Source organism: Tigriopus californicus, chromosome 5, assembly GCF_007210705.1.
Source record: "Tigriopus californicus strain San Diego chromosome 5, Tcal_SD_v2.1, whole genome shotgun sequence".
Taxonomy (NCBI): Eukaryota; Metazoa; Arthropoda; class Copepoda; order Harpacticoida; family Harpacticidae; genus Tigriopus; species Tigriopus californicus.
In genome coordinates, this window is record NC_081444.1 from 9,132,100 (window position 1) to 9,148,859 (window position 16,760).

At 46.0% G+C, this 16,760-nt stretch overlaps 1 protein-coding gene across 1 annotated transcript; it reads right to left on the minus strand.

The window, feature by feature from the left end:
• Positions 1-934: 934 nt before the first annotated feature.
• On the minus strand, positions 935-1,957 carry LOC131880776 (uncharacterized). The gene has a single exon (XM_059227473.1). The coding sequence runs from the start codon at positions 1,955-1,957 to the stop codon at positions 935-937; it is 1,023 nt and encodes a 340-aa protein (XP_059083456.1).
• Between the last annotated feature and the right edge of the window lie 14,803 nt (positions 1,958-16,760).

The following is a 16,760-nucleotide window of genomic DNA, read 5'->3' on the forward strand; positions in this document are numbered from 1 at the left end:
ATTGCTGATTGCATTGAGCTTGTGGAACAACGGTTTTGGGAAATATATCCCCTCTTTGGTAGACGACTTGCCTGGAAGCAATGTGTAAAGAAACTCGCACAAACTTTGACGGATTTTTATCACCAGTTCCTTCAAATTGGAGACAAAGCAGAGGTTGACAAACTCACCGTGGAGGAATACCACATGTTTGAGCTTATTTTATCTGGCAAACACGAATCGGAGTTGTTTTTGAAATTGCTCGAGATTCCGGATCCCGCCTTGGCTACGGTCTTAAACACGGCGAACTCGTTCAAGGCGGCTAGAATAATAAGGTACCAGGCCATACCACATCACACTGTAGCAACTGTAACTCTCAAGCGCAAGGGGTGTGGACGCCTGGGACATCCTCCTCATCGGTGTCCTGTTCGAGAAATCACTTGCCACGAATGTGAGAATCCGGGTCATCTCACGCATTTGTGTCGTCGCCGTCAAGATCATGGCAGATCATCCAATAGGGGATCAAAAGAGCGATATACCATTGCTGATCGGCGAGATTCTTTCACATGTGCGCGAAGCACTTCTAAGGATAGTGTTCGAGGCCGAGATCGATTTCTAGAAGTAACACCACATCATCGTGATCGGGGTCAGTTCAGCAGTTCTCCTGATAAGGTGGCGGTGATAACGGAAGTCGTCATAGGCTCGTCGCGGGTGAAAGGGCTTCGGATCGGAGAGAGAAGGATGCTCACTCACCAATATTCAATTCAAGAGTATTTTTATTTTCTGTCTCAGATTCGCATGTAGACATTTCACAAGTTCTCGTGGATGTCCCTCATTCACACCTCAACAATAATAAAACATTTACATTTTCACCAACATATCATCCCAACTCCCCTTTGAAAAATAATGATATCGATTGAATCAAGACACACCAAGATGTGTTATTAATTCATTCATTTCATGAAGATTGGAAACGTTTCGGTGGCTGTCGGTCACGCTGTCCACGTCTTGTCACTTGATTCGACGTTTCTTGCCCATTCATCTTGGCTGGAGTGTTGTCGGCGTCATTGGCGTCATTGGCATCATTGACGTCATCGGAGTCCACCAATGTGAAAGCGCCGAACAGATGCTGGGTTAAACCCGGCGGGGCTCGACGCAGAAAGCGAATGTTTCTTTCAAGACATCGGCCCGAAGGGAATCGGAGACCATAGCGTCGCGGGGACCGATTGTCCACCACGATGGCATGCTTGTCCCAACGGCGGGTCACGGGATCCTGAACTAACACGCACTCACCCACGGGCAATCTCTGACGCACTCGGCTAGTTCGATCAAAGTAGGCCTTACGAACTCCCTCATCTCGCCAGCGCAGGCTATCGGCGTTTTCAGACCGGGCCTGGAAATCAGAGCAAAAGGCACGCCAACACTGTCCACGCCAATGAATGGGAAGTTTGGAGCGGAGAGGTCGACCAAAGACACGTTGGGCGGGTGATAACCCGTCCGATCGAGGCGTGTTCCGCAGCTCCAAAAGACCCGTCTGGAATTGGTCCGACCTCCACTCCCATCCGCACTTGGCCAACAGATATTTGAGGCTTTTGACGTTGGCCTCGGCATGGCCATTGGATTGAGGGTGGTGCGGTGAAGACGGCCGCCATTGCACGCCCCACAGTCTGAAAAAGTCCTGACAAACAGATGAACTGAACACCGTCGCGTTATCGGACCGGAACACGTTGGGCACGCCCATTACCGAGAACAGCCAACGAAGTTCTCGGATTAAAGTGGAAGCCGTAGGCGGCGCATGAAAGCGCTGGATGAAGGGAAAGCCAGAGAATCGACAGGTATAAACCAAATACTCATGGCCTCCATAAGAAAAGAAATCGGCTGATACCATTTCAAATGGTCGGGACGGGTGATCCATTTGAATCAGGGGCTCCGGCGGATTGGATGGCCGAAAATAAGCACATTCCGAACAAGCCTCTACCATATTTGCGATATCGGAATTAAACCCCGGCCAGAAAACGATCTGTCTGGCATGCCGTTTGGTACGCTCTATTCCCTGATGGCTTGAATGCAGTAGAGACAAGATATTCTTTATTGCAGGCGGTGGAATGACAAAATCAAGTCACCATCCAAAGAGAGCTCGCCTGACATCTTTTTAAATAAGGAAACGGACCCCAATCGAGCTTTTGCCACAATGTTCTGTTTGCTAAACAACTGTAGTCTTGAGACTCACTGGCATGGGACGACAAGTCTTCCAAAGTCAGATCTGATTCGTGGGCTTTAACCAAGGCCACCTGAAGATTGGATGGATCCGGATCAAAATCGTCGGTTGCCTCAGGGATAGAAATCGGGGCCCGGGACAGAGCATCTGGGATGAAGTGAGTCTTTCCACACCTCCACTCAACCGTGAACTTGAAAGAAGAAAGACGGGAACGGTAATTCAAGATCCTAGGATTTTCAATGGCATTAAGCATTTGTTGATTGAAAATCGTTTGCAGTGGTTTATTGTAGTGAAACAGCATTCAGCCGTATAGTGCTGAGTTGCGATAGACCACTGTAGTAGAAGAGCCAATTTTCATCAGAGCAACAACTATGGAACGAGGACTAATGTAAGAAGCAAAAAGCGTTGCAAGGATGTCAAGGCCAAGCTAGTGCCCTGTATTAGAATACAGGGCACTAGGCCAAGCATGCCAATCCCACCAACGAAGATTGATGAGTGAAGTGTGCAAATACGTCAAGTCAAGTAGGCTGGAAGCCGAGGACCTGTCAACTTGTCATGTAACAAAACAGCAATGCGAAGATGTCGGACTGTGTAACCCATTTATCTGTCATCACCCCAATGCATAAAAAGACACCAAGAGGTTTCTTGGTGAACTCCGCCATGAGAATGAAATAAGTAGCTACTGGACTCTCAACCCAAGTAGACTGTATTGTTGTGTCTCCGTGTACAAATACTCAACAAGAAACAAAGTACCACGCATCCACACTTGTGTTAATTCTCTTCTTCCTGGGACTTAGGCGAATTACCTAACATCTACAACCCACTCCTTAGTTTGAGGCCGAGTCAAATCCTTTCTAGATATCAAAGTACTTGATATTCATCATTGGTATTGGTCAGCCACAAATTGGTACCACTACAAAATTGGCGCAGTCTGTAGGATCCGACTCAACATCCGTGGACACCTCAAATGCGATACCTGATCATAAGGACACCCACGATGGCAAGGTAGTACTCACATTTCGAGTCACAAATAACCACCCTGCTTGCAAACCGATCCTAACCCCAACCACCCGACCCAAGTACATTTATCTAATAGTTAATTAATATGGCCCATGTCGAAGGACAAGATGCTATCATCCAAAAGATCAGGGAAATGGAAGGTGAGCTCAACGCTCTCCGACAACAGAACCGGCATATACCAAACGATGGACTCCGCGTCAGCTTACCAATCCTAACCAGGACCATCGATCGAGATTTCTATCAATTCGAAGCTACAGCCAAGCCGGTGGCCGCGGCCAACTCGTGGACTGCCTCACAGACCATTAGAGCTGTCATCGCCTGCGTGCAAGAGGAGGCCCTTGACAAGCTGCTACCCGCTGTACGAGACCCATCCGTATTCCGATCAACAGATGAGTTCTGGACTCAAGTCCGTAAGCAGTTTATCTCTCCCGCGCATCAACAGATAGCCCGCACCGAGTACAAGCGAAGGCAACAGAGGCCAAAAGAAGACATCTGTATCTTCCACATCAGGCTACATCAACTTTGGGAAGACGCCTACTTAGAGGAAGACGAACCCTGGAGATCCAATCTACAGATCCCCGAACCTTACACAGGAGCACGAACAGACCCTACAGGTTACCGATCAATTAAACTCATTAATCAGTTTCTCGCAGGCATAACAGACGTTGACATCCGTAGAGCCGTCAAAGACTCCGTCAGCAATGGGCGTTTTATTACTACATACCCCAACGCGCTCACACGGGCCTTAGAATTCCATGCCAACAAAGAGCAAACCTATATGGAAAAGAGAAGATTAATGAGCAACCAGAGTTCCGCACCCACCCCGCGCAAAACGGAGTATCACACACCCCGAGAGGCGCCCGAACAGATGGAAATTGGTAATGTCCAAACCCAGTCTTTGGCCAGGAAGTGGTGCCAACTACACAAAACAAGATCCCACAACGACAACGAATACCTCGCCCAACGCCGCCAACCGAAGAATAAATACACACCAACGAAAGCTAGAGGCCAGCCCAATACAACTAAGTACGGTAACACTTGTAAGCATTGCGATGGTAAGGGACACTGGGCCCGAGAATGCCCCACCAAATCCCCGTCTAGGGAGGAGAGCGCGAGGAATCAGTCTTCCTCACGCACTCACAGTAACACACACATGACCAATCCAGGAGATTACGATCACCCACCTGATCCCGCCATCCAGCAATGGACCGACCCCGACGTCCAAATAACTTCTTCGTGGATTCCACGGTCAACAGTATCCGCCGCAACCCGGCCAACCAAGTCCCCGCATTCATCAAAGTGAAAATAGGGAGAAGTATCACGTACATGCTGGTAGACACTGGCAACCTTACACACAATCTAATCGACTATGAAAAATTCCAGCGCGCCTATCCAGACCCGGCCAAACGCCCTAAGGTCACCCCGCAAGACACGCCAGTCACCGCCGCTGGATTACAGCCCTTACATGTAATGGGAATAGCCAAGATCCCACTCAGAATAGACTCCATCCACGATGAATGGAGCGCCCTGTTTAATAGTCAAGAATCTGGGTACCAATGCCATCCTCGGAGCTCCAACCATGAAGAGGATGCCGCTCACACCCAATCTGCAACACGCTGTTGCCCACGTTAGACCCAAAGGCCAACGCATCCCGCCATACAGTTGCAATGAGGTAATCCAATTGATGAACAAACATGATGAGGACGCTGCCTGCCACGCCATCGACGTTTGCCTCGTCCGAGACACCGTATGCCCACCCCTCGCCATCCAAGCCATCTCTGCCAAGCCAACGCCTCGGGTCCGATGCCACGCCGAGTCAGCCGTTCAAGGCCTACAGATCTCACGGGAGGAGGCAGGAATTTTCATTCCTCACCCTCATACAAAACTGGAACGCAAGAAAGCCGATGCCCTCGTTGCCGTGGTATCATCCATGGAATGAACCACCAGCCTGCTTGTCCTGAATACCACCAACCAACCCAACACAGTCAAAGCTGGAACAAAGTTGGGTACTGTATATGCTTTACATACTGATGGCCACATTAGGCCCATTGTGCTGGTGGCAGAGTCCTACTCCCCAATCATCACCCTGGATGAACATCTGACCAGAGATAAATTATTTAGCAGCCCTGGGGGGTCGTAAACAAAAAGAGCAACAAGGATGGAAAACCGAGTCCTGTTTACCACCTGCGACCTTTACACGAATAAAAACCAAGTTAACGATTAATGAGTCAACCGGTGACGTTTAACGTTATTTGTCGACATTCGTAGACCCGCCAACCCACTCATGCCGATTGAAATGACCGGGAGTCGGAAGGGATGAGGTAGGTATTCCAAAGGATTGCTGACGCAAAGGGTGGTCAGTACAGTGTAAAGATAAGCCAACGAGTGAACAATCTTAATCGGTGTCATCATCAGTGATCAGTGATGTCTGAGACAGAAGGCGAAGGTGCTGCGAGAAGAATGCGAGTTCCTACCCAGGCAGAACTTTCGGCCCAATATGACGAGAAGTTAGAAAGTTTAAAAAAACGCCCGGCCAGAACGTTCAAGGGCTGAAAGAGTGACAGAATTACAAACAATTTCAGCCGGGCTGAAAGTGGCTTCGGCGCAATACAATGAGGCAGCCAAGCAATTGTTAGACAGACTCGCCAGGTGTGGGGCAGTTCTGGAAGCAACAACAATCAAGAGTGAGAGGACAGAGGTCAACAAAGCCTCACGTGAGTGTATCGATTCCATTAACGATGATTTGAGAATGGACGACAAAGACCTGGTGTCCAACATCACATTCACCACTCGAACCAGTCAACTGTCCGAAAATTCTCGAGAGGAACGTCGTAGAGCCGTGTTCCTTGACCTGCAAAAATCTAAACTCTTCAAGAAGTATGAAGAAGAACACAATAAACTCAAAGCTGAAGAGATGAAGATCCGATTGGCTAGGAAACAGGTGGAGAGGAAGAAAAATAGGGATCTTCTTGAAACCGAGTTGTCTATATTGAGCCAAACACCTGATCAGTTGGCCGAACTCACCGGAGAAGACATTGATAACACAAACCCGGAGGGTTCAGAAGGGGCAGTGGCCCACCAGCCTGCTCATAGCCAACGCCTTTGGAGTCATGGTCCATCCTCAACTCGAATCGAGGTTGGAATAGATCCTCCAGATGGGAACCCAGTAAAGGGCACCTCGTTTACGTCATTAGCTCCAGCCACAAGAGTCTCCTCGAGCCTTGAGTTTCCTCAGGACACCTCCCTGATTGATGAGGGAGTTGCCAGGCCTCAAAGCAGGCCAAAAGTGGGGTCATTTAACCAGAATCTGTTCAGAATCCGACCAGAATCGGGCATCCCTGACCGGCACTTCCCCCAAATGGATCAAGATACGCATTCTGGTCCCCATCTATCAAAGTTATTGTCCTCCAAGCTCAATGGAGAACCAGCTCAAGTGGGGGGCGGCGCTGCAAACTATCTAATGAGAAAAGAGCTCTTTGATAAAGTAGCAGATCCCTTTTCAGGAGCAGGGGAAGAGGAGCGTTTTTATCCGTGGGCAGCAATGCTGGAAAACCGACTTCGTGGCCTTCAGCTGACTGACATGGACAGAAATGGAGTTTTGCAAGCCAACACAAGTGGGGAAGCTAACCTCCTAATCAACACCTACCTCTCAGCTGGGGCCTCCAATCCTGGTTATGCACTTGCAAATATGTGGTCTGAATTGAAGGGAAGGTATGGGACAAATGACATAGTGGCTGCAAACCTCAAAAAGAAGTTGGACATGTTCCCTTCGATTGGAGGGAGGGACGAATTAGGAAAGAGGCTACGCGAGCTTCATGACATGTGCATGGTGGTCAATGCTCACATCGGACTTGTACCCAGCCTGTCATCATTGAACTATGCTGATGGCCTCAGACCCCTGGTCGAAAAACTCCCGGAACATCTGATCAAGAGGTGGAGAACCTCTGGCAGGAAGTACAAACTCCGCCACCACGATGAACACCCTCCCTTTTCACATTTTTTGGACTTCCTCAGCAAGGTCTCTGGGGAGTTCTCTGATCCAAGCTTCCACCCCCAGCTCGGTGGCTGCCAAGCTCAAAGGCATTCCACCACTCTCCTGTCCCAGATCAATGAGGAACAAACGGGAGTGGGTCCACCTTCGAATTGACGAGTGTTTTGCGTGATTCACCAAGGAGCTAGCCATTCAACATCTGTGTGCAAAACGTTTGGAGGGTGGGACCCACAGAAACGACGACAGGTTGTCAGGAATGCCAGATTGTGTTACATCTGCTTGGGTGACCATTTGGCGGCGAGCTGCAATGCCCTTGAGGGCTGCAAGAAATGCGGATCGGGATCTCATCACCTGCTTCTCCATCGTGATCAAGAAGAGACCCTGAACGCAAGGCAAACCCACTCCTTCAGAGCCGTCAGCCATCCGTTGCCTCAGGGGCCGTCTCACCAAACTCAGACCGACTCTACTCGGCCAATAGGACAAGATAAGAGATCCCTGTGTAGCTCATTTTGCGGCAGGGTAGTTGGTGGCCGAAGCTGCGGCAAAACTCTTCTAGTCTATTTGAGGATGCCTGACAAACACCCCCTGAAATGCTATGGTATCATCAACGAACAATCTAACACGTCTTTTGCTGATCCCCGAGTCTTCGACTTTTTTGGGGTCACTGAACCAATGCATTCCTACACTATCTCTACTCTGTCTGGGCATCGATTTCGTCAAGAGGGGCGTGTCGTGCACGGCCTCATTGTCCATAAAGTCTATAAGCTGCCTCCAGCATTTGAAATTGATTCCGGACACCAGAAACGAGGTTGCCACTCCGGCAATCGTGGAGGGACATCGACACATTGCTAAATACACCAAGAAATTCATGGACATTGATCAGAGAGCCCAGGTTCTCCTCCTCATTGGACGTGACTCTGGTGAGGTCATGTTCACTAAGCAATACAAAGATGATGGCTGGCCTCATCGATTAGCGAAGCTAATTGGCCAAGGTGGCGGCGCTAGCAATTACTTTAAAGAATCGCGTAAAGGACGAGGTTAGCTGCATTTTTTCACTAGAGCTTATGTCAGGAAATTGGTAAATTTCAGGCCAGATTGCCGACCGAGGCCAGATTGCCGACCGAGGCCAGATTGCCGACCAAGGCCAGATTTGCCGACCAAGGCCAGAATTGCCGACCGAGGCCAGATTTTGCCGACTGAGGCCGGTTTTTGCCCACTGAGGCCGGTTTTTGCCCACTGAGGCCAGATTTGCATCTGGCATTGTGGTTTTTACGACATGCTGTCAATAATCGAAAATAGCAAAGTGGGTTGCATTTCAGCGTTATCAGGCAAGTCGGTTTTTCTTTGGACGGACTCCAAGAATGTCGAGCGAATTATGCTGAAAGGATCGAGCATTGGAGACCTACAACAAATGGCTCACACCATTTATAACATAACTAGAGAACTATTAATAGATCTGCGCGTGATTTGGCGCCCAAGATCAGAACCAAGGTTACAAATAGCAGATGATTTCAGCAGAGCCATTGACACCGACGACTATGGTATTGATGACCTCTCCTTTCCATTTCTTCACCGCCTTGCAAGAAGACCTTTCAATTTCGATCTGTTTGCTTCGGACAATTTTAGAATCCCAAATTTCGCATCTAGTATAGCATCTAATCACGCGCTATTTAGAGACGCATTGACGCATCCATAGTCAAATCTGGGATTTTGTTATGTCCATCCGCCTGGGGGAGAAATTGGGTCGGTTATTCAAAAGATCATCTAAGACTAAGCTTCGGGAATATTGATCCTTCCTTTTTTGAAGAAACAGAAAAACTGGCCGACTATGTGCCACGATGGCGTACACTTCAATAGAGTCTTTATCCGAGGCACAGCCATTCGACCATGTTACCAAAAAGGTCTGGGAGTTATTAGCCCCACGTTCCACGGTTTTCCCAATTTCGCTACATTAGCTCTTGAATTCCAAGGAGCTATGCCGGATGCACTCACAAGCCGCGTTAAATTAGATGCTTGTTCCATAGGAGGATGCCATAAATGCATTTTTTCTCCATCAAAGGAAGTGTAGCTTTTAACAGAAAGGCAGTGGAAGCGAAATTTCAATTTCCAAGCAACACCTCGATTAATTCATCAGCACTTATCACTTTACCCCTGATCCCTGCCAACTTATCCGTCCGTGATTGCGGTCTGGACTGCGGTCCCGTATTTAAGAGTGTCTCCACGTTTGTCGTTGCAGCCGTTTAGCTCCTTCTATAAATGATTGCGAATTTGGCGGAAATATCGCCTGCGCGGCCGACAGAGCTTTAGCTCTCAAGATGAGTTCCAAAGCTACCTCTACTTGGGCTAAATAGAGAAGAGCCTTCGACCATTTCCAAAACTGGTGGGCGTCTACCAACTCGTCAAGTAATTTACCAACGAATGTCAGAACGGTGCAGTTATACCTGGCAGGTCTCGCATTTAACAAAAAATCCGTTTCTTCTGTGGAACTGGCGAATGGGGATATTGGCGCTCATCAAGTACTTCCGAATTTTGTCCTGTGCAGTTGACAGTCAACTATTTTACCCTGCTGCCAAGCCACGACAGTTACGTTGTTCCGGACATGGGTAAAAAAACGGAGTGTTGCAATTCAATCACCTGAAACTGGCCACGTATAACGATTGCCGGAAGCAGCAAATTGCTGGATTACCTGCAATAGGTGTGGACCCGTCACTTTTTGGCTTGCATAGCGGGAGAATTGGCAGCACCGTCATCCTTCAGGACGCTCGATTTTCAATGCAGGCCATAGCCCGCAGAGGGGGCTGGGCTCTAAACAGCACACCTGTAGCGCGGAATGGTAACCAGGCGCAAGTTCAGAACCCGTCCATGAGCAAGACGTTGTTGTTGTTGTAACGTGCTTACAACTCTGTGTTGTTATTATATATTGTTGTGCACAAATATAAGCCAAGTCCAAGGCGTCACTTTGGTTTTGTCTATACAAATCTTAGTTACTATTATGAGATATACAAGAAGGTACACCATTCAATTTGCCTTTGCTCAAATCTCTCTTTTCTGTAAAAGATAGCTAGGTGTTTTTCTTACAGATAGCCCAATGACTTGATGCCATTTCATGTGAGTTAGTTTGTCTTCACATTACAAGGATAGCTGGTATAGCTAAGAAGATTAAGCCACTTTTATTACTGTAGGAATAAATGAAGACTTAGCTTTAACGGCTATAGTTGGTAGCCTATCGAGTTTGCGAATGCAACCATTATCAACAGCTAAATTGCTGTTTCCACATCCGTTCTCATTGCGAAATCTGATTGCTACTGACCAGCCGTTTACGACCCACCCTCCCAACTGATTGTCTATGCGAACCTTAGTTACGCTAATGAGCTATTGGCTATGCGAACCTTAGTTACGCTAACGAGCTATTGTCTATGTGAACCTTAGTTACTCTAACCAGCTATTGTCTATGCGAACCTTAGTTACTCTAATAAGCTATTGTCTATGCGAACCTTAGTTACTCTAATAAGCTATTGTCTATGCGAACCTTAGTTACTCTTACGAGCCATACGGGAGTGTGCACCATTCAATTTGCCTTCGCTCAAATCGCTCTTTTCTGTAAATGATGGCTCGGTGTTTTTTCTTACAGATAGCCCAATGACTTGATGCCATTTCATGTCTTTAGCATTACAAGGATAGCTAGGTATAGCTAAGAAGATTAAGTCACTTTTATTACTGTAGGAATAAAGAGTAAAAATCGAGTTTGTGGTGGTTTTTTATTGCAGCCGAATCGGTAACCTGTGGACAGTGCAACTCTAGCTGATGGAAAGCAGCGCCTCTACAATCAGAAACTATACCCTAGCAGCCAGTCAGCTGACATTTATTCACTAGAGCCTGGCTAGCTCTCATCGCACTCTCTAGGAGTTGCTTCCTCTATGAACCCTACGCCGAGTGTTGTTTACCAACACCCAGACTGATCCGGAGCTCAAGCAATTGAAAAATGCTATTTTAGACGGAAGACGCCCCAAAATCCTTCAGAAATTCAAAAAAGTGTTCTCCAAACTAACATTATTGGCCCGGGGGGGGGGCAATATCTTACAATTTTGTTAAGAAAAGAAAGGTTTTCAAGTCTCATAAAAGTAATGTTAAGTCAATTTTTCCGAAACTAACCATCCACCTTATGACCATTTACTACAAAAATCATGACAAAACGTCAAGATTTGCCTGATTTTTAAAGGAGAAGTTCATTGATCAAACAGAAGTAAATTCCAATTAATTAGAGTAGCTTAAAAAGTTGCAAAGATAAAAGAGCTATTCAGATTGATGGAAAACATAAGCAGGTGGTTTGTAATAAATTTACAATCTATTTCAAACCTACGTGTACTTCAAGAAAAAAAAGATTTCCTATTTTAGCCAACCATAGCCAACCAAAGTTGGATTTTTCGGATTTTACAAAATCAACAGATTTCGAGACACTTTTTGCCGTAAATCACCATTCATCAGAAGCAAAATTTTGTCCCAAAATTACTTGAAAAATCACCAGTTTGGTGATAAATCACTACATCTGGCAGCACTGATTAGGTCAGGTTAGGTCAGGAATGATTTCAAAATGGCAACACTGACTTTCTGGATGTTGCCCGTTTTTGTGCTTATGTACTCGGTTTAGAAACTCCGTGTTACGTCCATACCATTACCTGACCACTCACACGTCCTAGAAATCCGGTGCGATCTCTCGCGATATCTAGTGGCAGTTTTTGTTTGGTCTACATTACTGATGGGATCAAATAAATAATCACGGGAGGTTGCAATTAGGGCAACCAATTTACATTTTCAGTGGCATATGACATCACTAACGGAACATCGGAAACCCGTTAGTTAGTCACAAAAAGTAACCCTAACTTTTCTTCTCTCAAACCAGGGTTGCTGTTTTGGTCAAAGCTAACCTTTTACCTTTCGATCGACAGGGTGGTGCTTTGACTTTAATAGCTTTCTGGCAATCTTAATTTTGAAACTTTATTTGACCCTATCACTAGTCAACATCCACTCACGAAACGACTGTAGGAGATCTATGCAACGTACGGATACTCAGAGAGACATAGATCGGACAATGGCTCCGATCACAAGAATTCAAAGAATTTTGCCAAGCCCACCAAATTACGCACATTTACTGAGTTACTGCACCACACCACCCTAGAGCTAATCCTGCTGAAACCTTCATGAGAGTTCACGGTTCGGAAATTCGGGACCGCCCTTCAAAAGAAATGATGCTAAGATTTGAAGCACCCATCAAGTTTCAAAAACACTTTTGCACAAGTTACTTGGCTGTTGGAATTGGCTAGTGTTTTACATTTTAATTTTCTAATCAGCATTTGAATTTGTCACCAAAATTTGACTTGACCGAGTCGAAGTGTCTACCAGAGATATAAAAATGTCTAGGATTAGATTGATTTCGAGCAAACGCTTCAGCGACAGTAATTTGTGGCAAGACGGCCTTAAATAGATGTATTTTCGAAGTCTGACTTGAAGCTTTGTCTAGACATGGCTCATGGCTTGTGAAAACGATTATTACATGCCTCATAACAAGGTCAGCCACAATTCAGCTGTTCAGTGTCCTGCGAGCTATCGTTTGTACTTATTGGTATTGACAAGCAATTTTGACCATAACAAACATTGTAGCCATTATTTTAGGAAGATGATTGATGTATTAACATGTTCGACTTAGTGGCGGGTTAATGCTCCTGAAAAAAGTCTCTGACTTAATAAAATTCAAAGGGCTCCATTTGACGCTGAAACATATTGGTCATTATTGCCAAAGAGTTTTGAATCAAACAAACGAAGGATTAATCTAGTTCATCGTTTATTTCATGAAACATACAATAAATGGCAAAAGTATCAATAAGTTTGAACATGAACTAATTATGCCAACAACAATACAACTCCTAGGAGTGTTTCATAGTTCAGATGTAATTTAGTGTGGAGATCGAATCTCTTCAATGTGGTTTAGGCTCCTAGTTTGAGAGTTTGAGTTGGGGCTGTGTGTGCGTTGTTCCATTTTTTTTGAAAACAATTCCTTGGGAATGATGGAATATTGATTCACTTTAGATGCACTCTTTTCTTGGCGATGTTTGATTTACACATATACACATTTGCCCAATCACCTTACGAATATCGCCCAAGGCTCTAAAATCGTCATTCAACGGCTCTTTATAAGGTCCGCTGGAGCGCCAGATTCACATATATTCACCACCTGTTATGGCGGACAGAACAATTTCACTAAGATGCTCTACAATGAAAACTTATTTCAGGCTGTTTGTCTCAAGTTTTCTGAGCAATTCGTTCAAATAATGAGTCAAAATTCACTCGTGCTCTTGACTGAAACTGCCACTTTCATCTCAGAAAGCAACAGAAGAGTTCAGTACAATGTATATACGTATGTAGCAAATAAGTGTCTCGATTGGTCCTCATTGTTTGTAAGGTATCTGTTGGAGTTTTTGATGTGAAGTCAGAGAATTGTACTTTCAATGTTTCAAGCATTTGAACGGAAGTTGAATCACTACTGATGTCATGCTGTCACTAACATTTTCTAAAAACCAAGTGATCCTTACACTTGAGCACCATTTCCTTTGGCACAAATGTCGTCAATCTCGTCTCTCGTCAATCCCATTGGGCCAAACGGTAAACAGCAAAGGTAAAACCGGGAATAAAAAGCAATCGCATTTCACCGTTTCAATCAAAACCCCGTTTGAAATGTTTGTTGTCTTGTTGATTCCCCTTGATTTGAATTAAAACTTCCACTACAACTGACGGTAAAAATATAAAATGATGTCTTCAATTGGCCCATAACAGTCGTTAATACCAGCCATCAACAATGTTGAGAGAAAAATGCAAGTTAAAGCTCAGACACACGAATAATCATATAAGTCAAATGCGGCCAAGCCCCCAAATCACTGTGATCATCAAGTTGCTTGAAATCAATCCATTCGTAGACATTTCTTTATTGTCAAGGACAAGTTCAATGCCAAACCTAGAGTGAGGCCATTCATCTCGACCAGCTCATCATCCTTCGAGACAAACCCCGCCGATCGTCCCAAAATTTGGAACGTCCCATGTCGTACTATACAAAGAGGGCAATGCCACGTTTCTGCTTCGCGAACATGCCACAACCTTAAACAGGAATCCCTCCCCAATAACCCTTGTGGGACCCACAGACCACAACTGACGGCGACACGGGACGCAAGATAGAAAGTCTAATTTCACTGACCTCTCCTCTCTTCCCTCCGGTCCCCCTTCGGTTTCATCTTCTACCTCACCCAGTGAAACGCCAGAAACCTCCAGCTCCTCAACATCAAGTTCACTCTCTTACTTCAGACCAATCCCCAATCAAAGCAAGCTTTGTACGAGACGATAGGAAAAAAACCATGTCCAAGCGGAAACGCAACAACCACCAGACCAGATGACCTCAAGGCCAAGGCGATACTGCTTACCCCCAGATCGACTCGGATTCGGATGCATACTACCCATGCAATTCAAACCCCGTGTGTCTTTCAATGAGTCATGCCAAATAATGCCAAATAACCCAATCATTCATGAATTGCCCTAAATTTTGCGAGTGTTGATACAACCATTACCCAAACAATTAACACCCCACAACTGCGTTAATGAATTCCCTCAGCCTGCACTCCCTCACATCACTAGTAGTAAAATACAAAGCACATACCAGTGCAAAGGCTGAGGGTAAGATGATTGTTATTAGCGTATTCATCCCAGTTATATTTCATGTTCTTATTGCCCTAACAAAGGTCCTAAATATCCTGAATCCAAAGTTATTATACTGGATTCAGGAGATTTAAGTCCTTTATTAGGGCAATAGGAACATGAAATATAACTGGGATGGGATGAATATATAATAGCAAGGTTCAATTATCTTACCCTCAGCCTTTGTACGGGCGTGTCTTCTGCAAGACTTGGCCCCCGGTTTGTTGGCCACCAATTGAAAATGTTCAATTCGTTCCACCCGTGGACTTCATTCCTTTAATTCCATCTCACTTCTGGCGAAATCGAGTTCCAACGTACATTTCAATGAACCCGGACCATCCAAGACAGACTTTCAGGGAGCTTTTAGACTCGGGACATCATTTGACTTGTAACCGGAAAGAGTACCATTCTAGTCCCACGAACTCCTGTGTGTGCAATCTGTGTGAGGAGAATGCCCATGCATATCATTTATTTACTTTTGCAACTCGTCAAAACCATCTTTTTTATTTTTTGGGGGTTCGGGTTTTCACGGTTAGGGAACACAGGGAATGTTAAAACCAGTACTATTAAAATGAAAGGTTATAACTCATCTATTTATTACCTTCAATCTTTATATGATTAATTCTACCAACGAATTTGAGTCGGCAGACCGAGCTAGTCCTTGAATGTAGGGTTGATCTGGAATGCTATCAAAAAAATTGTACAAGTCTGACTTGAAAGATGCAACCGGGTCAACTAGGCCTACGTATTCCCTGCGAATATTAGAGGGAAGCAAATTAAACAATGAAGGAGCCCGAGAAAGAGGAGAAGTGGACTTCAATGTTCGGATTAGCCTGGATTCTCATGGACTTGAAGGTGCTCTCAAAACGCATATTAAGCCTCTACGGTCACTAGAATTGACCCTGAATCCTGGGTTGAGACAAAGCTCGTGGATGCTTTTGAAGATGTACAGTATCAGATATTTCCTTTTGTTGACACTGTCAATTCCCGGCATACGGCATGTAGGGGCATAGACTGGTCCAGTCTCTTGGAGAAGTGCCCTTCCGGATGTGCCTTGTTAGGGACGCGTTCTCTGGGCACTCATTTGACGCATTGGTGAAGTGATCTGATCCCAGGTAGGGCAGGATGTTGTTGATGTGTATGTGGTACAAGAGCTTTTTGCACTCATCGGCCTCACTTCTGACGTCAACAGTCAGCTTCTCCCATGGTGTGGGGTTTCTTGAGATGTAGTCTGCCGTGTTCTCGGATCCTCTCATGTGCCTGACCTCTTACTGAATATCTTGGTGTCGTAGCTTGATCCGGTCGGTGCGGATGGAACCAAGTTTTATGTCCCAGAACACTGAAGCCAGGGTCTTATGGTCCGTGTGGATAGTCACCTGGGGGGTACCAATGAGGTAGGCCGAAGTGCACAGCTAGAGCCTCCAAGTCCAATTGGAGGTACCTCTTCTCTGTGGCTGAGGTAGAACGCGAAGCCATCACTACTAGCCGCGCCGTCTTGACGGTGTCCCCCTGAGCCAAGATGGCTCCAAGACCGTCCCCGTGGGCGTCCACAATGATGTGCCCTCCTTTCTCCATTGTAAAGAACGCCAGGTGGATATCATCACTATGGGACGTCCTGAGAGCCTCAAATTCTGTCTGATGGGCGTCTTACAATTTCAATGGCACAGGCTTCTTGGTCAGGGCTTGTAGGTTCCGGGGTACAACCCGCCTAGGGAGGGATAAAGTCCTGATGGGACCGGGCCATGCATAGAAAGGAAACCATGTCTTGTTTCAAGCGCGGGGTCCTTGCCTCTCACAGGGTCCCTGTCTCTTTTTATT